Source organism: Littorina saxatilis, linkage group LG10 (assembly GCF_037325665.1).
Source record: "Littorina saxatilis isolate snail1 linkage group LG10, US_GU_Lsax_2.0, whole genome shotgun sequence".
In the NCBI taxonomy this organism is placed as follows: domain Eukaryota; kingdom Metazoa; phylum Mollusca; class Gastropoda; order Littorinimorpha; family Littorinidae; genus Littorina; species Littorina saxatilis.
In genome coordinates, this window is record NC_090254.1 from 330,185 (window position 1) to 356,415 (window position 26,231).

At 41.4% G+C, this 26,231-nt stretch overlaps 1 protein-coding gene across 1 annotated transcript; it reads right to left on the reverse strand.

Moving 5' to 3' along the window:
- Positions 1 to 17,581: 17,581 nt before the first annotated feature.
- LOC138977917 (uncharacterized) lies at positions 17,582 to 25,164 on the reverse strand. Its single transcript, XM_070350521.1, has 2 exons — positions 18,471 to 25,164; positions 17,582 to 18,172 (listed from the first exon to the last, which is right to left on the reverse strand). The coding sequence occupies exon 1, from the start codon at positions 23,061 to 23,063 to the stop codon at positions 18,771 to 18,773; it is 4,293 nt and encodes a 1,430-aa protein (XP_070206622.1). The 5' UTR covers positions 23,064 to 25,164; the 3' UTR covers positions 17,582 to 18,172; positions 18,471 to 18,770.
- Positions 25,165 to 26,231: the final 1,067 nt, after the last annotated feature.

Sequence of the window (26,231 nt, forward strand, 5' to 3'; positions counted from 1 at the left end):
ATGATGGATTGTTTAATTGTATAACCAGGGGATTGGTTTTTACAATGGTAAAAAACAAGTCGCGTAAAGCGAAAATACAATATTTAGTCAAGTAGCTGTCGAACTCACAGAATGAAACTGAACGCAACGCAACGCAGCAAGACCGTATATTATAAATACTCGTAGCATCGTCACTCCACCGCCCGTGGCAAAGGCAGTGCCCGTGGAATTGACAAGAAGAGCGGGGTATTCGTTGCGCTGAGAAGGATAGCACGCTTTTCTGTACCTCTCTTCGTTTTAACTTTCTGAGCGTGTTTTTAATCCAAACATATCATATCTATATATTTTTGGAATCAGGAACCGACAAGGAATAAGATGAAAGTGTTTTTAAATTGATTTCGAAAAAAAAAAATTTGATAATAATTTTTATATATTTAATTTTCAGAGCTTGTTTTTAATCCGAATATAACATATTTATATGTTTTTGGAATCAGCAAATGATGGAGAATAAGATAAACGTAAATCTGGATCGTTTTATAAATTTTTATTTTTTTTTACAATTTTCAGATTTTTAATGACCAAAGTCATTAATTAATTTTTAAGCCACCAAGCTGAAATGCAATACCGAACCCCGGGCTTCGTCGAAGATTACTTGACCAAAATTTCAACCAATTTGGTTGAAAAATGAGGGCGTGACAGTGCCGCCTCAACTTTCACAAAAAGCCGGATATGACGTCATCAAAGACATTTATCAAATAAATGAAAAAAACGTTCGGGGATTTCATACCCAGGAACTCTCATGTCAAATTTCATAAAGATCGGTCCAGTAGTTTAGTCTGAATCGCTCTACACACACACACACACACGCACACACACACGCACACACATACACCACGGCCCTCGTTTCGATTCCCCCTCGATGTTAAAATATTTAGTCAAAACTTGACTAAATATAAAAAGGAAATAATAATACAAAAGCAGCATTTTACGTAATCAAATCAAAAGTGTATACATGATATTACACTGACGTGGTCGTTGATCGTAACAATTTTTGACAGATGCCTGCTAATAACGTCAGCATACAGGCACACTCACACACTCAAACACACACACACACACACACACACACACACACACACACACACACACACACACACACACACACACACACACACACACACACACACACACACTTACGCACGCACGCACACACACACACACACACACACACACACTCACACATATGCACACTCACACACACACACACACACACACACACACACACACGTGCCGCACGTAAATACGTACATATAAATATATACACCATAGCAAGCAGATTTGCACACATCATCAGAGAGGGAGAGAGAGACCGAGAGAGAGAGAGAAAGAGAGAGAGAGAGAGAGAGAGAGAGAGAGAGAGAGAGAGAGAGAGAGAGAGAGAGAGAGAGAGAGAGAGAGAGAGAGAGAGAGAGAGAGAGAGAGAGAGAGAGAGAGAGAGAGAGAGAGAGAGAGAGACGCAGACGCAGATAATTTGGAATTGTTTATTCTTTTGCTTGCTGATGATTTATTGTTGTTATCAGAGACTGTTGTGGGTCTACAGACTCAGTTAAATAATGTACGCAGGGCAGTGTCCTCTCCTCATTTAAAGGTAAACATGAGTAAAATTAACATTATTGTGTTTAAGAAGTGTGGATATTTGAGTGGAAGGGAAAGATGGACATAATGGGGGATATTTTACGTGTTGTAAACGTGTATAAGTATTTAGAAATATTGTTTTCAACTCAACTCAGTTTCACTGCTGCCTGTAGCGATCTCTCAAGCCGGGCCAAAAATGCTCTGATGTGTATTATACAAAGATTATCTGTGCTTAATAATAATAGTTTGAATGTTTTTTTGAAGTTGTTTGATTACCAAGTACAACCAATAGTACAGTATGGTGATGAGATATGGGGATTGGATAAAGCTGCTCTGCAGTGTGAAAAAGTCCATTTATTTGCATTGAAGAAGTTCTTAGGAGTTCGTATGCGAACACCTAATGACCTGGTATATTGCGAGACAAACAGATATCCGATATATTTGAATTATATTTTAAGATGCGTTAGCTACTGGATGAAATTGTTAAAGATGGAGGCGCACAGACTTCCTCGTAAATCATATGATATGTTGAATAAAATGGATGAAAGTGGTAAAACGAACTGGGCCTCAGGTGTCCGTTGTAAATTGTATGAGTACGGTTTTGGTTTTGTGTGGTTGAATCAGGGCGTTGTTAATGAAAAATAGTTTTTGCGTGTTTTTAGGGAAAGGTTGGTCGATTGCAGATGGCAAGAGTGGGATTATCATATTCAAAATAGTGATAGATTTGCTGTTTATCGGACATTTTGTACTGTACATGACATTAAACCCTACCTTTTGTTGAATGTGGATAGACATCTAAAGTTTATAATGACTAGGTTTCGATTCGGTATTTCAGAAATAAATGTGCATGCTAACCGATATAAACAGCATGATGCCGATCAGTTAATGTGTCCCCTTTGTAAAGTAAAGCAAGAAGATGAAGTCCATTTTGTTTTGTGTTGTCCATACTTAAACAGATTAAGAGAAAAATGTATCCCATTTAAATATTATAAAAACCCAAGCACTTTTAGACTCAGCTTGCTCCTGGCTTGTCCTCAAGAAACTGTTGTTAGAAATGTATCATTGTATTTGTATAAAGCCTTTAAATTAAGAGATGTTGTAACCTCTTAGTTAAATAACGTCTAATGTATGTTTTAATCTGTAGTGTTGTGCGATTATTATGTTGTACCTTTTTTGCACCTGATGAGTTAAATTATTTGCAACGTTAACCATTTGTTCACACTCCTTCATAAGGGGCTATGGCCTATTGAATAAATTATTTGAGAGAGAGAACAAGAACAAGAACAATTCTTTATTTTACGAGGGTAATAGAGTAAGCAGTGATCTGCTTTTTTACATCTGGCCCTCGCCCTAAAGAGGGACTAGTCTAAAATTGCTAAAGAATAAGCAAGTAAAGAAAACTACTGCTACATGATTATAATAAAATGAAAGTAAGAACATATCATCAATTTACATACAATACATTGCTTAAATGAAAAATGTAAGTTCATTTGACATGAGTTAAGAATTATAGAGTAGATTGCACTGACGCAACAAAGCTGTAAATGCCATGCCCATTGACATACACTGCATTCGAAAAAATCAGGGTATATACAAATAATAATACATTGTTAAAAAGCACCGGTTGTTGGTTTTAACAACCATTCTAGCGACAACAGATGTTTATTTAGACTTCATGAGATAAGACGTATATCTGGTCTTAAAAACGTTTGTGCTGCTAGTTTGCCGCAGGATTGTCGGAAGAGTGTTCCAGAGACTGCTACCTGAATAGACTAAACTAGATTTGAATAGGTCAATCCTAGGCAGAGGCATGTTCAGTCTCATCAATTGGCGTGAAGTTTTTAACGTGAATTTGGAAAATATGGTTTGAGGTACACATCCATGAATAATTTTATGCATAAGGGTACCTTTATTATAACTTAGCCTTGCCTTCAGAGGAAGAATGCCTGAGTTCATGTAGTCTAACTCAGATAGGGTTGTTTTCTTTAATAAGACTACTTTAAGCGCTCGTTTATGTAATCTAATTAGTGGTTTGAATGAATTTTCACTTGCCAAGTCCCACAAGGTAGACGCGTAGTCAATAACAGACTGAATATGAGCATTAAAGAATAATTTCCTGGCTTCCAAATTCAGAAAGTGCTTGATTCTAGATAATAGATAAACCTTCTTGGACACTTGTTTAGACAGTTGTTCGATGTGGTGTGACCAAGACAGGTTGTTATCAATGGTCACTCCCAAAACTTTATGATGGTCGACTTTTTCAACAAGTTTATCATTAACCGTTAGATCGTGAAATATTGAGGTTATGTTCTGGCGTTTTTGCCTAGTTGTTATTATCATGCTTTTTGTTTTTGGCGGGTTAAGGGACATGTGATTTAGCTCAGTCCATTCACTCAAATGGTTTACATTTTCTTGCAGTGATTCTGATCAACGACTTAAATTTGTGTTACTAGAATGTATGGTAGTTTCATCTGCAAAAAGTTCACACAAATTCTCAATGTGAAGGGGAAGGTCATTTATGTATATAGAGAAGAGGAGAGGGCCTAAAACTGACCCTTGTGGTACGCCATATCGTACATCCTGCATACTTGATGCTGAGGCGTTTGCGTATACAGCCTGTTGCCTGTCACTAAGAAAAGAAGTTATAAGTTCAACAGAATCAATCCCGAGTCCATACAATGTGAGTTTCCTCAGTAACAACTTGTGGTCAATTACATCAAAAGCTTTGGCAAAATCTACAAAAACAGCTCCACAAAATTCATTATCGTTGATCCTTTCCAACCACTGATCAACAAGAGAGACTAAGGCAGTGTGACAGGAGTGATGAGCTCTAAATCCAGACTGGTTAGGGTGAAATAATTGATTGTGGTCAAAGTGCGATAATAGGTGTTTGTTTATATGTCGTTCCAGTGGTTTTGATAATACTGACAGTATAGAAATCGGCCTATAATTTGAGGGGTCTTTCTTTTCGCCAGATTTAAACAGAGGAATGATTTTAGCCTGCTTGAGGGCTATTGGAAAATAGTTTTGTTCTAAACAGAGATTATAAATGTAAGTGAGGGTGTCAGAAATTACAGGGGCTGATAACTTTAGAATCCTTCCATCAAGCCCGTCTATTCCCCGGGTACCCGTTTGCTTTAAATGAGTGAGTGCGTGAAATACTTCAGGCACCGTAAGCGGAGGAATATTTAACTGAGATGAAATTTGTTTTGATTTACAGAAGTCTTCCAAAACTTCCAATTTATTTAAGGTTGTTTTATCGTTTATAATAACCTTTTCAGCTATTTTGGAAAAATGTGTGTTTAAATCATCAGGTGATATGTCCTTTAGGCAACTTGAAGTAGGTGCAGTCGTTTTATTTGTAAGTTCATTTATTGCTTTCCAAATGTTCTTTGAATTTTGTTTTGAAGAAGCATGCGAGGTCTTAAAAATACTTTCTTTTTTTAATCGTTTCATTGAATTAACTTTATTTCTCTGTTCTCTATACTCCTCTTCTTTACCGATTGACTTTAAAAAATCACGATGATCAATTGCATCTTGTAATTCATCATCAAACCACTTAGGTTTCACTATGTGTTTGACTCTCTTAGTTCTCCATGGAGCATGTCGATCATAAATGTTAGTGAAGCCATTCAGCCAGTGCGTTAGAGCAGCATCAGGATTCGTATGATTATAAACCTCAGGGAGAGAGGAATTACAGAGGTCACGGAGAAATGTGTCTTCGTTGAATTGAGAAAAGGATCTATATTTTATTGTCTTGTGGCCAGCTTTAGGAATTTTTATACCCTTTCTCGACCACGTTAGACAAATGGGAAAGTGATCGCTGCAACCACTAGCTGGAACACAACATTCAACAATGTTACGGTGATCAGTCACATAAATATGATCTATCAGAGTGCTGGTGGTTGCTGTGACTCTCGTAGGTGTGCATACTATTTGTTTGAGATTATAGAGGTTAAGCATATCAAGCCACATTTTGTTCTGTTTTAACAAATTAATATTAAAGTCACCTAACATAATTATTTCCTTTGATTCAAGCAAGACTGCATCTAACATCTGTGTAAAATTATCTGACCAGTTTGCTCGCTCTGCAGGATTTCTATAACAGAAACCTATAAGGAGTGGAGGTGCTCTTTTCAACTTAATTTCTATCCACACCGATTCCACAAACTGCTCAAGGTGTGTTAATCGTGTATAACTAACTGATTCGCTTATGTACAATAGCAAACCAGTTTCTTTACTTTGCTGTGGGTCTCGTCGTAATACATTGTAACCAGGAATAGCAACATCAGAATCTGAAATCTGGTGAGATAATCTGGATTCTGAAAACCCAAAAACGTGAAAGCTTGAACCAGAATTTAAAAGCATAGTAGATATGTCAGTCATTTTGTTAATTGCATGGTTTATATTCAGGTGTCCCACGCGAAAACCCTCTTTAGTGGGCCATGCATTTAGACAGCTGCTCATCGTGAAACTATAAGTACAACAGCGTTCTAACTCCTGAGCGTTAAAATGAATCGATATATCTACTGAAATATCTTGGTACAAAATAAGCAAACTAAAAGTAAATAGCAAACGAGAGAGAAAAAGCAATTAAGAAACACAAAATATGTTATCAAAAAGGAATAGACACTGTAATATGAAAAAGGAGACAATAAACAACTTTGAACGAAGAAGTAAGTTACTCATTAATACTAAGTAAATAAGTAAGTAAAAAGTGATACTGTAATAGCAATCGCAGACAACAACAATCAATAAGCAGAGGGCGACGTCTCCGAGACTGTCCAAAAGTGGTAATAAAGTTAATATTCGTACTTTCAGTTGAAGACTTGTCAAACAATGAGACACTTGAACGTGGATGATCGCGAATAACGACACAGCTTGTGACTAGATCAGTAGACACAAGCACACAGTTATTATCAACCTGACTTCTCAAAGTATAAGAAGAAAGGTTTCACACGTTGGAGTAAGTGTAAATTCACAGTCTTCGGGTCACTTTTGATTGAACACAGTCAAGGGTCGCACTAAAACACTGTAGTTTTAAAACTACACACACAATATCGACAATGTCACCGTTTAGCATCTGGCCCTTTCGATAGGACAAGATGCACACTACACACTGCAGAGAGGGCACCCACTTACTTGGTTAGTAAGGAATCTCTCCGATAGTCAATGGCCACGAGCATTTGAAATTCGCACATTTAAACGAATACTGGTATTGGTATACTTGTTATGAGTCTTTCTCTTTCTGTTTCCCACACACACACACACACACACACACACACACACACACACACACACAGACATACACGCGCGCGCGCACGCACGCACGCACGCACACATAAACACACATCATACATAGTGGTATTCGCACACGCATAGTTACGCTCTCGCACACACGCACACACACACACACACATATGCAAGTCATTGTTTTCATTCTGAACATACTCTCTTTCGAAGTCACACAGACTGATGAATGATCACCTAGGTTAGGTTAACCGCAAAGAGAGAGAGAGAGAGAGAGAGAGAGAGAGAGAGAGAGAGAGAGAGAGAGAGAGAAAGAGAGAGAGAGAGCGACAGACAGAGAGAGACACACAGAGAGAGAAACAGAGAGAGAGAAACAGAGAGAGAGAGAGAGAGAGAGAGAGAGAGAGAGAGAGAGAGAGAGAGAGAGAGAGAGAGAGAGAGAGAGAGAGATGATGGAACTTTATTTTTCAAGGATAGAGGTTTAAGGCGACGCCTTTTCTTACAACCGGTCCTTACTTCTAATACAAATGTCTAATAAATGATAAACAAGTAAAGCAACATGACAAATAAACAAAGTAAACGAACGAATCAGCAAACAATCGACAAGTAAGCAAACAAGCAAATAAACATAAACAATAAAATGACAAAGTAAGCAACATACAAATCGAAAGCGAAACATAATAATTACTTTATTGTCCCATCGCTGGGAAATTCGGGTCGCTTCCTCCCAGTGGAAAGCTAGCAGCAACGGAGTCGCGCTACCCAGGTGTCTGCGTGTTTAGGTGTATTCAGCCACCTGCACTTATGGCAGAATGACCAAGGTCTTTTACGTGCCATTGTGATGACACGGGGGTGGGACATGGCTTCCGTCTCTGGGTCTGCACATAAAGTTGACCCGTGTCCGTCCCGGCCCGAATTCGAACCTGCGACCTGTTAATTGAGGTTACACATGTAAAGTGATCGACGGTAAAATTCACACGATACCAACGTTTACACTAATGCTAATAATGATTATATGGTGTAAATGATGATGATGATGATGATGATGATGATGATGATGATGATGATGATGATGATGATGATGAAGTGATGATGGAAAATCGCAACATAAATTCCACATAATACATATAATAAAGAACATATTTGTGTAATTCATAAAGCTTTGCCAATTGTTGACAGCTACTTGCACGTGTTAAGACTAGTATAGCCATCTAGGTAGACATAAAATGGTTATGCAGAGCTTGTTTAAAACTCTTTAGTGAGGTTAATGATCTTATTACAGACGGAATGGAGTTCCACACCATAGCGCCAGAGAAGGCTTGACTAGTTTTGAACAAATCAATCCTGGGTATTGGTGGTAGAAAATTGATAGACCCGTACCTTTCGGTGACTCTGTGAAATAGGTCCTGAATATAGATGGGCACTTCGCCATGATATACTTTATACATCATTACAGTCTTATTAAACTGTAACTGTTTAACTAGCGGCAGGTAGTTTAGATTCTTTAACTTCAAATCAGCTGATAATTGTGGACCATTTAACATGATTTTAGCTGCCCGACGATGTAGAGAGTTTAATTTTTTCATGTGAATATCAGAGACGCCATCCCAAAGAGTTGATGCGTAATTAATATGGGATAAGATGTGGGCATGATAAAATAGTTTTAGTGTTGCGATATCGACATATTGCTTTAACTTTGATAGCAGAAACAAATTCTTGGATACTTTTTGACAAATATAATGTACATGAGATTGCCATTTTAATTCTTGATCGACTGTCACACCCAAAACACGATGTTCCGTTACCTGCTGAACAGGTTGTGATTCCAGAGAAAGATTTAACTTAAGAGGTCGTGACTGGTGTTTTTGTCTTGTTGTAATAATCATGCTTTTTGTCTTTCCTGGGTGCACTATCATACAATTCTGGTTACACCAACTGTTGACTTCATTCAGACTAGACTGTAAGGAAATTTCAATTTCTTGAACAGTCCTACAGCTTGTGTGAAGCGTCGAATCATCTGCAAAAAATTCCGTTTTAACTTTGGAATTAGATATATGAGGGTAACCTCACTGGACTATAAATCTTATCCAATCCAATCCAAGGGAGAGGTCATTAATGAATACACAAAACAAGATAGGCCCTAAAACTGACCCCTGGGGGACTCCACTCTTTAAACATCCTTTGGGAGATGTTTTACCGTTTATAGAAACATACTGTGTTCTGTTGACAAGATATGATTTAAAGAATGAACACGTTGCGGGATTGTTCACGTACAATGCGAGTTTATGTAAAAGTAATGTGTGATCTACAAGATCAAAAGCTTTCTTAAAATCAAGAAATACAGCCCCTGATATGTCCGAACGATTAATTGCCGATAGCCAGTTATCACATAGTGATGAAAGAGCTGTACTACAGGAATGTTTCGGACGAAACCCAGATTGAAAGTTGTGAAATAATTTGTATCTTTCCATGTAGTTCAGAAGATTCTTCTGGATGTGCTTCTCTAAAGGCTTTGATAAAATAGGAAGCAATGAAATTGGCCTGAAGTTATTAGGATCAGACACATCTTTATTTTTAGGAAGTGGAACGACCTTTGCCGTTTTAAATGCATCAGGAAAAATATTTTGTTCAATGCAAAGATTATACACATACGTTAGGGATTCCACTATGTACGGTAGGGCTAATTTAAGCAACGACGGGGGGATTTTGTCAGGCCCCATGGATTTATTATTCTGAAGGTTTTCTATAAATTTTCCAACTTCATGTACAGCAATAGTTGGGATAGAGAATGAATCTTGTGATTTCAATTTATGACTACAAAATTCTTTTAGTCTAAACAACAGGGTGTCCCCACCCTCGACTTCTTCTTTTACATTTTTAGATTGTTTCAATCGATCAGCTAAACACAGAAAGTGCTCATTGAATTTGTCAGGAGAAATGGCGCTATTTAATCTGCTATTTCTTCTCTGGGATTTACCTAACACTTCATTTATGGCTTGCCAAAGCGTGGCAACATCCTTTTTGTCTTCAACCAATTTATGAAAATGATTACTTTTTGCCTGGCGTACTAACTCGGTAACTCTATTGCGTTGTGCTTTAAATTCTGATTTCCTTTGATTTTCCTTCAAAAAATCACGTAGTGCCATAGCTTCTACAATCTCAGGAGTAAGCCATGGTGGTAATGTAGGGGATTTTACTCGGTGTTGCCTCAGAGGGGCATGTTTGTCAACAATCGGGTAGAGTATTCGTGAGAAACAATTAAGCGCCTCCTCAGCCTCAGTACAATTAAACACATCATGGAACGGAGCTGAAGATAAGTCTATGAAAAATTTAGACTCGTGAAATTTTTTAAAGCTCCGATATTCGATGGTTGTGTGTCCTTTTTTTATGACATTTTGGGATTATATAGTTCCATGAGCAGCAAGTCACGTAATGATCACTAATTGCAGAAGTAACCACATTAACATTCGAAACCATTGTTTTGTTATCCGTGTATATATGGTCAATTAATGTCGCTGTTGATGCAGTTATTCTTGTTGACGTTTCAACTAGTTGTTGAAGGCCAAAGAGGGACAAAGTTGTGCACCAAGCTGTCTGTGGTTTATGCAAATCGATATTGAAGTCGCCTAATATTAATAAGGCTTATTTTGGCTCTTGATACTGTCCATTAGGTTGATAAAATCATCTGTCCAGTTTGACAATGCAGCAGGGTTTCTATACAGGAAACCCACGAGCAGGGGGGTAGACTTATTAATTTTGATTTCAAGCCACAGGCACTCAACATTCTCAGCTTCCAAATCAGGTCTACGGTGAGTGTAATTAACTAACGATTCGTGTACGTAGGCGGCGAGGCCAGTTTGCTGCGGTCTCATACTGTCACGCCTGAATATAGAGTAATGGGGTACATTCAGAAAGTCATCAGAAACATTCGAATCAAGTCTCGTCTCGCTTATGCCTAATATATGTAACGGTTGTTTGCCTTGATTCAACAGTACACATATGTCCGCGGTTTTGTTACGCAGGTGATACACATTCAAGTGAGCAAGGCGGAGATCAGATAACGCACTTTTCTTGGGCATACTTATTGCCTACAAAAGTCTGTTACCAAAACAATGTTGAACCTGCAGAGTGTTCTTTGCAAATCAAGATCAGCGTATTCAGCAATATCTACTGTTAAAAAAGATAAGCGTATTCAGCAATATCTACTGTCAAAAAATAAGTCCTTATTGCAAGAAGACGCAGAGGATATGCCTTGTCACTCATAGCTATAGAGCTTTACGCCCGTTCACTCATACTCTTTTAGTCTCAAGAGGAGAGTCCGTATCGTGAATCACTTCAAGTCAGTCAGTTTTCGATTTGAGGAAAGTCTGTATATATCTAGTCACTTCAAGACAATTTTGCTTCACGGCTCGTTACTGACACACAACCGAAGGAAGCTCCATATGTTCACATACGTATATATCTGTACACAGACTGCACATCAAATGAGTCGAGAGAGAGAGAGAGAGAGAGAGAGAGAGAGAGAGAGAGAGAGAGAGAGAGAGAGAGAGAGAGAGAGAGAGAGAGAGAGAGAGAGAGAGAGAGAGAGAGAGAGAGAGAGAGAGAGAGAGAGAGAGAGAGAGAGAGAGAGAGAGAGAGAGAGAGAGAGAGAGAGAGAGAGAGAGAGAGAGAGAGAGAGAGAGAGAGAGAGAGAGAGAGAGAGAGAGAGAGAGAGAGAGAGAGAGAGAGAGAGAGAGAGAGAGAGAGAGAGAGAGAGAGAGAGAGAGAGAGAGAGAGAGAGAGAGATGTTTTTGGAATCAGGAACCGACAAGGAATAAGATGAAATTGTTTTTAAATCGATTTCGGAAAATTAATTTCAATAATAATTTTTATATTTGTAATTTTCAGAGCTTGTTTGTAATCCAAATATAACATATGTATATGTTTTTGGAATCAGAAAATGACGCAGAATAAGATGAAATTGTTTTTGGATCGATTAGTAAAAAAAAATTGTAATTACAAGTTTCCGATTTTTAATGACCAAACTCATTAATTATTATTTAAGCCACCAAGCTGAAATGCAATACCAAAGTCCGGCCTTTGTCGAAGATTGCTTTGCCAAAATTTCAATCAATTTGATAAAAAAATGAGGGTGTGACAGTGCCGCCTTAACTTTTACAAAAAGCCGGATATGACGTCATCAAAGGTATTTATTGAAAAAAATGAAAAAAACGTCCAGGGATATCATACCCAGAAACTCTCATGTCAAATTACATAAAGATCGGTCCAGTAGTTTAGTCTGAATCGCTCTACACACACACACGCACAGACAGACAGACACACACACACATACACCACGACCCTCGTTTCGATTCCCCCTCTATGTTAAAACATTTAGTCAAGTTTTGACTAAATGTAACACAATAAAACAAGCTACCAACACAGACACACGAACAAGGACAGAGTTGGACCTACGCCGCGAGTCTACTTTAATTTAATTTATTTTATTTTTAGTTTATTTCGTAGTATGCGTGTCCGACTTACCTACCCCCCCCCCCCCCCCCCCCCCCCCCCACCTCGCCCGTCACAAGGAAGGCCGGGAAAGTAAGGTGACAGCAGAAAGTGGGGGGGGGGGGGGGGGCAGCGCGACATGTCAGCACTGTGGTGACGAGTGTGCTGTTTGACAGGCAACAGGTCCGGGCAGGCTTCACGCCTTCCTCTAAATTACCACCCCCCCCCCCCCCCCCCTATCCCCCACCCCCTTTCTCACCTCCACGCCACGAGCTGGTCTCGCCACTTTGCACGGGATCGCTACCTGTTCCCCCCCCCCCCTCACTCCAAACCCCACCCTCAGCCGCCTTCACCTACATTAGTCATTTTTGTGTGTGGATCGTGCCCCCCCCCCCCCCCCCCACATCCTGTTAGTGAGCCAACAAGGACTGCATTGTGGTGTAGACCGCAGGAACAGATCAGTTTCATTGAGTTCCGCTCAGCGCGCTGGGACTATGACGGTGAATAACGGTGAGTATAACGGTGAATATATAACGGTGAATAACTGTGAGTAACTGTGACACGAAGGTGTGACTGACTGGCTGACTGACTAGCTGATTTTGACGGCCTCTTATAATTATAGACCAATTCGCCTATCTTGGGACAGGCTGAGCTAGTGTGTGTGTGTGTGTGTGTGTGTGTGTGTGTGTGTGTGTGTGTGTGTGTGTGTGTGTGTGTGTGTGTGTGTGTGTGTGTGTGTGTGTGTGTGACTAGCCGTCAAAGCAACAAGGTAAGCGAGCAAGCAACCAAACAGCCGGAATACAAAGCTAGAAAGAGACACGCTGTATGTGACTAGCCGTCAAAGCAACAAGGTAAGCGAGCAAACAACCAAACAGCCGGAATACAAAGCTAGAAAGAGACACGCTGTATGTGACTAGCCGTCAAAGCAACAAGGTAAGCGACCAAGCAACCAAACAGAATACAAAGCTAGAAAGAGACACGCTGTATGTGACTAGCCGTCAAAGCAACAAGGTAAGCGACCAAGCAACCAAACAGAATACAAAGCTAGAAAGAGGCACGCTTCGTGTGACTAGCCGTCAAAGCAACAAGGTAAGCGAGCAAACAACCAAACAGCCGGAATACAAAGCTAGAAAGAGACACGCTGTATGTGACTAGCCGTCAAAGCAACAAGATAAGCGACCAAGCAACCAAACAGCCGGAATACAAAGCTAGAAAGAGACACGCTGTATGTGACTAGCCGTCAAAGCAACAAGGTAAGCGACCAAGCAACCAAACAGAATACAAAGCTAGAAAGAGACACGCTGTATGTGACTAGCCGTCAAAGCAACAAGGTAAGCGACCAAGCAACCAAACAGAATACAAAGCTAGAAAGAGACACGCTGTATTGTGACTAGCCGTCAAAAAAACAAGGTAAGCGACCAAGCAACCAAACAGAATACAAAGCTAGAAAGAGACACGCTGTATGTGACTAGCCGTCAAAGCAACAAGGTAAGCGACCAAGCAACCAAACAGAATACAAAGCTAGAAAGAGACACGCTGTATTGTGACTAGCCGTCAAAAAAACAAGGTAAGCGACCAAGCAACCAAACAGAATACAAAGCTAGAAAGAGACACGCTGTATTGTGACTAGCCGTCAAAAAAACAAGGTAAGCGACCAAGCAACCAAACAGAATACAAAGCTAGAAAGAGACACGCTGTATGTGACTAGCCGTGGTCAGGGGTGCGTTGCTTAGAGCTACCGATCTGTTCGCGCAGAGACAAAGGTTGATTAAAGATGAAGGTTTGGGAGTAAATAGCCCGTGTGCGCTCTCTCTCTCTTTCTCTCTCTCTCTCTCTGTCTCTCTCTCTCTCTCTCTCTCTCTCTCTCTCTCTCTCTCTCTCTCTCTCTCTCTCTCTCTCTCATCGTCATCATCGTCATCATCATCATCATCGTCATCTTTATTATCACGTGCTGAAGTTTTCCGACCTCCTTTTGTTGGTTAACTTTTTAACTTTTTGATTTTTAATTTTTTATTTATATAATTGTGTGTCTATGCGTCCGCTTCCTCACAAAACTATTTAATATCCTGTTTGACCAGGGCATTTATCCGGATGTTTGTTTGTTTATTTGTTGCTTAACGTCCAGCCGACTACGCAGAGCCATATCAGGACGAGGAAGGGGGGGATGAAGGGGGCCACTTGTCAAGCGATTCCTGTTTACAAATGCACTAACCCATTACTTGTGTCCCAGCAGGCTTTAGTAAAACTAAATTAATACCTACTGGAAGATTACCAGTTTCCAGTATGTTAAAATAGGCTTAACCTATCTACTGCTGGACTTACATCAGAACACTAACAGATTAAACTATACATGAATCGCGAGACAAGCGGCAAGAGAAGAGATTTTTGGAAAAAATACAGGTGAATGAGCAAGAAGGCAGAAAAAAGAAAAGAATTCATGAAGAAAAAGAGAGCATGACAGGAAAGAGGAACCAAAAATCTATCTAACAGCAAACTAGAAAGCTCCTGCGGTTCCAAAAACAGGAGGGGCCTTTAATTTCATAACCGCAGTGCCTCACTGCGGGAATTTATCCGGATGAATGGGCAAAAGCTATTATTGTTCCAATCTTTAAAAAGGGTGATCCCAAGTTAACTGCGAATTACCGCGGGGTTTCATTACTTAGTTTAGTCAGTAAATGTTATACTTTTGTTTTGAATAAGAGATTAGTGAAATGGACGGAAGAACATAAAAAACTAACAGAATCTCAGGCTGGTTTTAGGCGTGGTTATTCCACCGTGGATCATATCTTTACATTAAAGGCTGTTGTTGATAAATGTTTTGCAAAGAGAGGATGTAAATTATATGTATGTTTTGTGGATCTACGCCAGGCATTTGATTCTGTTCAAAGAGAACCATTGTTTGACGTTTTGATGCAGTATGGTATGAATGGAAAATTTATGAAAGCAATAGTTGCCATTTATCAAAATGTTTTGTCATGTGTGAGGATTGAAGACAGAATGACTGATTTTTTTGAGTGTCCAGTAGGGGTCCGTCAAGGTTGTATTTTAAGTCCACAAATTTTTTCCCTTTTTATAAACGAGATAGCTAACTCTGTGGAAAACGGTGGAATGCATGGCATTCAGTTTTTGCCCGGTCTTGTCGAATTATTTATTTTACTTTTTGCGGACGACCTAGCTCTCCTCTCTGACACAGCACTGGGATTACAAAGGCAGATTAATGTTTTAAACGATGCATGTAAAAGACTGTACCTAAACATTAACATTGATAAAACCAAATGTATGGTATTTAGAAAAGGGGGGTTTTTGGGTAAGAATGAAAAATGGTATTTGAATGGAAAATTGCTTGAGGTTGTTAATGAATATAATTATTTAGGTTTTGTGTTTACTACAAAAATGAGTTTGAAAAGGGGAGTTGATTTTTTAGCGGTGAAAGGGAGGCGAGCATGCATTGACTGTATTAGACACGTTAGAAAACTGAATGATATCTCCAAAAGTTGTTTTTTCAAAATTTTCGATTCCCAGGTGCAATCCATATTAATGTACTCTTCCGAAATGTGGGGTCTCCAAAGATTAGACAATATAGAAAAGGTTCACACACTTGCATGCAAAAGGTTCTTAAGTGTTCCTCTTAAAGTATCCAACAAGTTTGTGTATGGAGAACTGGGACGCTACCCTTTGTACATCAACAGTGCAGTAAGGTGCATAAAATATTGGTTGAAGCTGTTGACACTAGATATATCCAGAATTCCCAGACAGGCATACTTAATGTTAAAAAACTTGGACGAGCGAGGTAAAACATGCTGGGCAACACATGTAAAGAATACATTGTTTAGCACGGGGTTTGGATATGTTTGGTTGCAACAAGGGGTGGGGTGTGAAAAAACATTTATTTCTTTGTTTAAACAGAGAATGGCTGATATGTATTTGCAGGAATGGAATGGTTCCATTATAAGTAATGACATTTATCAAAACTACCGATTATTCAAAACAGTTTTTGAAAGTGAGAAGTACTTTGATTTCATTGACAAAAAATGTTTCCGCGATTGTTTGATCAAATTGCGTCTGGGTGTGTTGCCTATTGGAGCTTCGTGTTTTAGAAGAACATTTGGAAGGGACAGGAATATTCTATGCAAGCTTTGTGATGTTGTGGAAGACGAAAAGCACTTTGTATTTGATTGTCCATTGTATGCAAACGCCAGGGCTAAGTTTCTAAATACAAGATATAACTCATTAAATTGTGTGAATATTCTCCGCAACGGCTCATCATCTGATATTCGTAGATTAAGCATTTACTTGTTTATTGCTCTAAAAACTCGCCTGGAGTTTACTGAAAACATAGCTCAAGACGACTGATTGTGACTGTATTACTTTATCGTGTATGTTTAGTTTTGTATCTTTGTCGCTTTGCCGCTGTATGTGTTTAGTTTTGTATCTTCGTGTTGCTTTGCCGCTGTTGGTATTTTTGACTTGTATTTTTGCTTGTAACGACCCTATTCTAGGGGCTAGAGGCCTGAAGAATAAATGATGTTCTTGTTCTTGTTCTTGTTCTCTCTCTCTCTCTCTCTCTCTCTCTTTCTCTCGCTCTTCATGCCTCATCTTCATCATCATCATCATCATCGTCATCTTTATTATCACGTGCTGAAGTTTTCCGACCTCCTTTTGTTGGTTAACTTTTTAACTTTTTAATTTTTAATTTTTTAATTATATAATTGTGTGTCTATGCGTCCCAAGGACAGATTGTAAGAAAAGGCGTAGCCTTAAATCTTAATCTTTGTTAAATAAAGTTCAATTCAATTCAATTCTCTCTCTCTCTCTTGCTCTCTCTCTCTCTCTTGCTCTCTCTCTCTCTCTGTCCGTCTGTTTGTCCCCCCCTTTCTCTCTCTTTCTCCTCTCTGTCTATCTCTCTCTCTCGCCCCCCTCTCCCTCTCTCCCGCCCCCCCCCTCTTTCTTGTCCCCTCTCGCCCTTCCGCACACACGCACGCGTAAACACACACTGACACACACACACACACACACACATGCATACGCGCGCACTCACTCACACACATTAACATACACAAACACACATAAACACAAACACACTATCGCGTGTCAGGGTCACATGGGATATTTACATCTCACCATGCACTCTCTTAACACATTATTTTTTTCAACAAAAAAAATGGACACCACTTTACCTTTAATTTTTACAATAACTTTAATTACAAATAATACGAACAGACAGACATTACTCTGGACTATTACACATATATATTTACACACAAAATAGTGATACTTAGCTTTAAAGTTCCGTTTGGACAACACAGTCTATTTAAGGTTAGGATCGTTCAGCAATGTCCTGGAATCACTTCCGTCGTGTAGTCGGTCCTCAGGTTACCCAGTGATAGTTAACACGGAAACTAGGAACGTGAAATCGTTCTAGGTAGAACACCGGAGAACTACAATGATGGAATGATTCAGTGTGCTGTTTACTTGCTGCAAGTCCTCGATTCACTTCGGTCGTGTAGTCGGTTTTCAGGTTACCCAGTGATAGTTTATAACACGAAAACTAGGGACGTGAAGTCGTTCCAGGTAGAACTAGAACACTGGAGAAATACAGGTATGGAATGATTCCATAGCAGACTCAGAGCGTGGACGATTCACAATGAAGTCCATGGCGTTACCACGAAAAACTTTTCCGTAACTTCCCTGGAACTGTTCCCGAAGCTTTCCCGAACTTTCCTGAAACTGCTACGACGCTGCTATGAAACTTCTCCGAAACTGCTACGAAACTTCTCCGAAACTGCTACGAAGCTTCCTCGAAACTTCCCCGAAACGTCTGAAAAAAACCATATACAGATTTGCTAATCCTCTGTTCAACAGAGTAATTCTACGGTCAGGTTACGTATGTCCAGTGCCGTCTGTTCGTTCACAATGTTCGTCCAATATTAATCAATTAAACATTTTTAATTTATGATTTGACAAGCAGCTTATTTCCGAACATTTCTTTATGAATAATAGACAGTCAAAATTCTTTCACGCACGTTCGCATGCATGCCAACCGTCTTCCATTCGTTCTCTCAGACCCATTAGCGTTTCCCTGTCGATCAGGCTGCGAATTATATCTTGATACTCACACAACTACGTATGAAGGTCCGAACAAGATGGCATGTGCATACTGGTTCGTAAAAATACAGTCACGATACATAAAACACAGCAGACAGACGACACAACCTCGCTGCTTTCCAAGGTAAAAACGATCTTGTTGTTGTGACGCAGCTTCTGTCTGCTTTACGTCAAAACAATGGCGTCGAAAGCATGTCGTCATAATAAAGACGTCACAGTAAGTTAGTCTAGGTACAGGTGCTTGCATTCGCTCTGTATCGGAATTCCTAATCTGTGACATAGGCCCCCCCTTTTGAGGATGAAACTTTGTTTTAATCCATATTTACACAGATTGAACGACTCATGTAGTCTGCGCCTACATTGTCTACTCCTTTGATCACCTTCACTGTGAATGAATACTGCTGTAGTTGGATCGCCCAACGCATCAATCTTCCATTTTCTGTCTTGGACTTCCGTAGGTACTGGAGAGGTTGATGGTCAGTTTCCAAAGTGAAGTGTACTGCGTACAAATACGGTTCGTACTTCTTCACTGCCCACACTGCTGCTAGGCATTCTTTTTCGATGGTAGCATAATTCCGCTCAGCTTTGTTCAGCTTCCTGCTGGCGTATGCTACAGGTTGTAGACCTTTCCCGTTGTCTTGCATCAAGACGGCACCTATGGCATAGTCTGATGCGTCTGTTCGTAATACGAACGGTTTGTCGTTGTCAGGCAACAACATCACTGGTTTGCTAGTCAGTACGTCCTTGAGTGATTGAAAAGCTGACTGCATCTCTTGTGTCCAGACGAGCTTATCTGGATGCCCTTTCTTTGTGGCATCTGTCAAAGGTGTGCCGATCCCCGCAAAATTCGGTACGAATTTGCGGTAGTAACCAGCGAGTCCCAGGAATGCACGAAGTTCCTTCTTCGTCTTGGGAGGTTCTGCGTTGGCTAACTTCGTCACCTTGTCTTCTTCTGGCTGGATTGAACCATGCCCCACTCGGTGTCCCAAGTATTCCAGTTGTTCAAACCCTAGGAAACACTTGGACGGTTTGGCTGTCAAACCAGCCTTCTCCAGTTTGGTGAAAACGGCCTCTATCGCTTGTAGGTGCTGTTCCCAATCTTCTGTGGCGATCAAAATATCGTCCATGAAGTTGTCGACGTCGTCCCGGTCAATCTCGGCGACTAACTTCCTCATCATGCGAGTAAAGGTAGCTCCCGCGTTCTTCAGCCCAAAAGGCATGGTGACCCACTGGAATGATCCGAGTGGAGTGTTGAACGTAGTCTTTGGCTTATCTTGCTCACGCATGCGCAATTGCCAATACCCTTTTGAAAGGTCGACCTTAGAAAAGTACCTTGCCTTACTCAGCTTGCTGAAAAGGTAGTCGATGTCAGGTAGCTTCTCTGAGTCGAATTCGGTCACCTGGTTTAGACGACGGAAATCGATGCAGAAACGGATCGAATCGTCCTTCTTCTTTGTCAGGACCACTGGAGCATTGTAGGGTGAAACGCTCGGTTCGATCACTCCCATCTTTAACATCTTCCGTACTTCTTCCTTCACAGTCTCCACTTGAGAGTGTGGCAAAGGATACGGTTTGACGTACACAGGTTTTTGTGTTGTGAGTTTCAACTCACATTCTTGTAATTGCGTCATCCCTGGTAAATCAGTCAGACATTTCTGATGACGCTTAGCCAGCTCAGTCAGTTGAGAGACTTTGGTAGAGTCGAGGTCGGGATTGACCTTGACATCTTTGTATGACTCTGTAGCTTGGAGAGGGAGTAGAGGTATATGGTCCGTGATGTACGGTTCCATATCTGGTCCTGTGTTCTCCATGACGACAGCAACTTCGTCTTTCACTTCTTCTCTCTCCAGGTACGCTTTGAGTAGGTTGGCGTGATATATTTTCACTTTCTTCCCAACATTTACCTTGTAATTGCAGTCACTGGTTTTCTCGTTGATGACGAACGGACCTTTCCACGTCAACTGGAGCTTGTTGTGTTTCTCTGGCAACAACAACAATACTTTGTCTCCTTGATGGAAGGTTCTCAGGCGCGTTTTCTTGTTGTACACGCGCGCGTATCTTTTGGAAGCCTTACTGAGGTTTTCTCTGGCTATTGAGCAAGTTTGCTCGATTCTGTTGGATAGATCCACGATGTACTCAGCCGTGGATCTCACTTCCTCTTCCACGTCGTCGTCTGTCCAGATCTGTCGAAGGATCTGCATGGGTCCTCTGACTTCTCGCCCATACAAAAGCTCGAATGGTGAGAACTGGAGACTCTCTTGCGGCACTTCTCTGTAGGCGAAAAGTAGTGCAGGAATGAACCGATCCCAGAGCTTGGGTTGTTCCTGGCACATTCTCTTCAAAGTATTCTTCAATGTCGAATTGAATTTCTCACAGAGACCGTTGGTTTGAGGGTGATACGGACTAGTGCGCAAGCTTTTCATAGCTAACAGTCTTGTTAGCTGTTGCATGATTTCTCCCGTGAACTGTGTTCCTTGATCGGTGACGATCTCTTTCGGTACTCCGTACCGTGTGAACATCTCTACGAGAGCTTCTGCTACTGTCTCCGCTCTGATGTTTTTCAGAGCGGTTGCCTCAGCATACCTAGTGGCGTAATCCACTAAGGTAAGAATGTACCTGTTACCCTTCTCGGATGCAGGTAAGATGGGTCCGACGATGTCTACCCCTACTTTCTCGAAAGGAGTGCTAGCGAGAGGCATCGCTTGCAACGGCACTTTCCGTGTCGCCCCTTTCGGAGTACTTCGCTGACATGCGTCGCACGACGCGCAGTAGCGGCGAACGTCGCCGCAAATTCCCGGCCAATAGAAATCTCGCCAAATCCTGTCTCGAGTTTTCTTCCCTCCTAAATGGCCGGCCATAGGACTATCATGCCCTAACTTCAGGACTTCGTTCCTGAATCGCTGAGGTACTACTACCTGTTTGAAACTCTTTTGGTCGCCCTTGTATGTACGATACAAGATGCCCTTGCTCCATGTGTATAGAGTGTCCTTGTCGCCTTTCTTGTCTGCTATTTCTCTAGCTTTGTCTAACGACGGGTCAGTTTGTTGTTCGCGCTTCAATTCTTCCGGTTTGATATCGATGATCTTCACTCGAGGTTCAGGCTGCGTAGGTGCCTTCTTCTCGGCGGCTTCCTGTGCTCGGGTCTGTACCGGTGAACAGGTCTCGATTACCGGAAATAGCGGTACTTTCTCTTCCTTTCCCTCACCGTTTTTCCGTGTGTTACCTATTAGTACTGAGTGTACAGGATTTACCATCGCGATCACCTCTGTGTCGCCTTGAAAGAATGGTGTCTCCATGTGTACTCTGGCCATAGGCATACTGCTAGTCGCAGTTTCTTGAGCTAGAGTGACGGTTCTGACCTCCCCCGTGTAACTGTCTGACGGTACTAAACGCCGGTCGACAATGATGGTCGACGCTCCTGTGTCGCGTATTGCCTTCGCCTCTTGTCCGTTTACTTTAACCTGACACTGAGGATTGAAATCCAAATGCCGGCAACTCTGGCAAAGAGGGCTAGGTTTCCCTTCGACTGCTACAGATAAGATAACACTTGTAGCTTCTTGACTTGCTCTGTTATTCTTTGTACAGTTCCTCGCGAGATGAGATCCACCGCACAAGAAACAACCGCGGGTCGCTCCTCCATGTGGTGGTGGTGTGGGTCTCCTCGGTGGAAAGTGTTGCTTATCTTTGCTTCTGTTGGCATGGTTACGATCGGAATGGTTACTTTGTACTTGTGGGTGGTCCTCTCTAGGTCCTCGATTGAAACTGGGGCCTCCCTGACTCCTGCGTCCTTCACTCTCTCTGGCTTCTTCAAACAAACTGGCGCTCTTCACAGCATCAGCTGTGTTGACTGGGTCCCTCTCGCGGACAAATCGCGCTTGATCCGCTGGTAACCCCTCCAAGAACTTTTCGAGTAGAACAAGTTCTCGCATATCCGTGGTCCTACCTTCCCGTTTCGATAGTTCCACCCATCGTGTGACGAACAGGTCTAACCGAGTGAGGTATTCCTTGCTTTTCTCGCTCGGTTCCTTCTTTGCTCCTCGGAACTTCCTGCGGTAGGCTTCTGCTGTCAGCTGGAACCTACGCAAAATCGCAGTTTTGACGTAGTCATACTCTTCTGCTTCCTCGTCCGGAAGTTGAGTGTATGCTTCTCGCGCTTTCCCTTTTAGTAGACAACCAAGCCTAGCTGCCCACTCATCTTCCGACCAGCCGGAAATTTTCGCAGCTCTTTCAAACTGGCGAAAATAGGCTTCGACGTCGTCCTTGTCGTCCAAAAATGGCAATTTCATTTTTGGTTTGTCCCGACTACTGTTGGTGCTTCCATTCGACGCTGAATGGTGAGCATTTTCGTTGTAGTCAAGCATACCTAGGTCGGCGCTCAACTGCATCTTCCTGAGGATGAAGTCTTGTTCTTCTCTCCTCTTCTTCTCTTCTGCGGCTTCTTTCCTCCTGCCTTCGATGTAGTCTATCAAGCCCTTACCTGATAAACCCATCAGAAGTCCGTCTTGCTTGAAAACAAGCAATGGTGATTCGAAACCCTCGTCATCCTCGACGTTATGGTTGCTTCGACTGCTATCACCTGACGTCTTCTTCTTCGACTTCGGCATAGTTGCGAATTTTATCAATCTACTAAATACGCAATTACCGAACTCCCGCGCAACTCGCGCTCCGGTTAGTAACTCGTCTTATGCGCTAAGACGTCCGATAAACTTTCGCGCGCGTATCAACGCTGATCGGTCCGCGCGACGTTACTACCGGTATATTTTGTCTGATCACTCAGACGAGGAATACTCTTCTTGTTTGACAATGTATGATTACGGCCTCTCCCAACGGTATGACGTAACCATCATTCAGTCACTGTGCTACTCCTGCACTCATGTATACGATGCCTGTAGTAACTTTCTTCCGTAGTTACTTTGCATACTTTTACACTAATATCTAGCGACAACTTGTAGGTTCATGCACTAGAATTAATTAGCGACTTTGTGTACTTCTACACTAGAATGTTATGCTCTACGTGAACGGTATGTCATGTGTTACTGCATGGACTTATGTTCAAGACTCTTACCTTCGTGTACTGCTACACGAACTTATAATTACTAGGCTGAACGTACATCTACGCTACTGTTAGAAGAAAAATGTATTTCAACCTGGAGTGCCTACTAATTATAAATTAACTCTTGAAAAGTCTGACAGAACATCCGTAGTTATAGAACATATGCGGCTATCCGCTAGATAGATTACCTTGGAAAACTGCGGGGTTTGAGAACGTGATTACAGTGATACGACACAAGTTACAGCAATTACGTATATATGATGATGATGATATGATCGTGAGTTAGGGTGGTCAGTTACAAATCACGACTTCTCGTGACTCTAAATAATTTAGGAACTGGACCAAATCAGGCAAACACTAATTGGTCTAATATCCACCCAACAAAGATGTTCTGAGTTACCCCGCCAACCGCCCACTTTGGTCTCTCAGAACTCCTCACTCACGCACTCGTCAGTCATCCTATTGGACGTAATAGAATCAAACGTAAAGTGGTGTTGCGATATTTAAAAATGAAAGTTAGGTCAAGGTTAAAGTAACCTGGGGGTCTTACAACTAATGAAAGTTTATGTGACCTTGACAGTTACGTGGCCTTGATCTAGTGACCTTTATAAATCCTCGGACGAGCCCCCATTTATCGCGTGTCAGGGTCACATGAGATATTTACATCTCACCATGCACTCTCTTAACACATTATTTTTTTCAACAAAAAAAATGGACACCACTTTACCTTTAATTTTACAATAACTTTAATTACAAATAATACGAACAGACAGACATTACTCTGGACTATTACACATATATATACACACACAAAATAGTGATACTTAGCTTTAAAGTTCCGTTTGGACAACACAGTCTATTTAAGGTTAGGATCGTTCAGCAATGTCCTGGAATCACTTCCGTCGTGTAGTCGGTCCTCAGGTTACCCAGTGATAGTTAACACGGAAACTAGGAACGTGAAATCGTTCTAGGTAGAACACCGGAGAACTACAATGATGGAATGATTCAGTGTGCTGTTTACTTGCTGCAAGTCCTCGATTCACTTCGGTCGTGTAGTCGGTTTTCAGGTTACCCAGTGATAGTTTATAACACGAAAACTAGGGACGTGAAGTCGTTCCAGGTAGAACTAGAACACTGGAGAAATACAGGTATGGAATGATTCCATAGCAGACTCAGAGCGTGGACGATTCACAATGAAGTCCATGGCGTTACCACGAAAAACTTTTCCGTAACTTCCCTGGAACTGTTCCCGAAGCTTTCCCGAACTTTCCTGAAACTGCTACGACGCTGCTATGAAACTTCTCCGAAACTGCTACGAAACTTCTCCGAAACTGCTACGAAGCTTCCTCGAAACTTCCCCGAAACGTCTGAAAAAAACCATATACAGATTTGCTAATCCTCTGTTCAACAGAGTAATTCTACGGTCAGGTTACGTATGTCCAGTGCCGTCTGTTCGTTCACAATGTTCGTCCAATATTAATCAATTAAACATTTTTAATTTATGATTTGACAAGCAGCTTATTTCCGAATATTTCTTTATGAATAATAGACAGTCAAAATTCTTTCACGCACGTTCGCATGCATGCCAACCGTCTTCCATTCGTTCTCTCAGACCCATTAGCGTTTCCCTGTCGATCAGGCTGCGAATTATATCTTGATACTCATACAACTACGTATGAAGGTCCGAGCAAGATGGCATGTGCATACTGGTTCGTAAAAATACAGTCACGATACATAAAACACAGCAGACAGACGACACAACCTCGCTGCTTTCCAAGGTAAAAACGATCTTGTTGTTGTGACGCAGCTTCTGTCTGCTTTACGTCAAAACAATGGCGTCGAAAGCATGTCGTCATAATAAAGACGTCACAGTAAGTTAGTCTAGGTACAGGTGCTTGCATTCGCTCTGTATCGGAATTCCTAATCTGTGACACACACACACACACACACACACACACACACACACACAGCCACTCACATACGCACACGCAAACAAGCAAATACACCCACACACTTCATTGCACGGAGACTAATACCAATGTTGGCTGTGAACTCAGTGCCGTTATCGCTTTGGAGAATTGCAGGAGCACCGATCACGAGAAAGATGTCAAGCAGCTGGGCTGCAACCTCCACAGCGCGTTTGCTCCTAAAAGGCCGGATGACGCAGAACTTGGTGAGATGGTCTTGATACACCATGATCCATTTGTAACCGTTGCTTGGCATGGACTGCATGTCAACAAGATCAACTTGTCCTCGTGATGCAAATTCCTTGCTGATGATTGGACGCACAACTACACCTTTTGTCATGGGTCTCTTTCTCTTTTTCTGACATTCCTCGCATGGTGACTTGAAAAGCTCGAGCGATTTGGTACTAATGTTTGCATATTTCCTTTGTGTTTCTTTGATCATTCGATCACGCCCACCATGGCCCGTCGAGATATAAGAGCGCGCTTGATGACGTCGAAAGTTTCCTCGATGGTGACATAGTAGACAGGGGTTTGTTCAGCACAACTCCTCTTCTTAATGAGCTTTTCAACAGGACCACACTGGAGAACGTCATACCTGAAAACACAAATACAAAATGTGTGGTAGGGCACTCGATCCATGCATTGGTAAAAGATGTATTGCGTATGAAAGCCTGTTTTGTTTTTTCAGAGTGACAGTGACAGACAGACACAGACAGACACAGACACAGACAGAAAGACACAGACAGACAGAC

Coding starts and splice junctions, on each gene's coding strand:
- LOC138977917 (XM_070350521.1), bottom strand. CDS start 23,063: ATGCCGAAGTCGAAGAAGAAGACGTCAGGTGATAGCAGTCGAAGCAAC.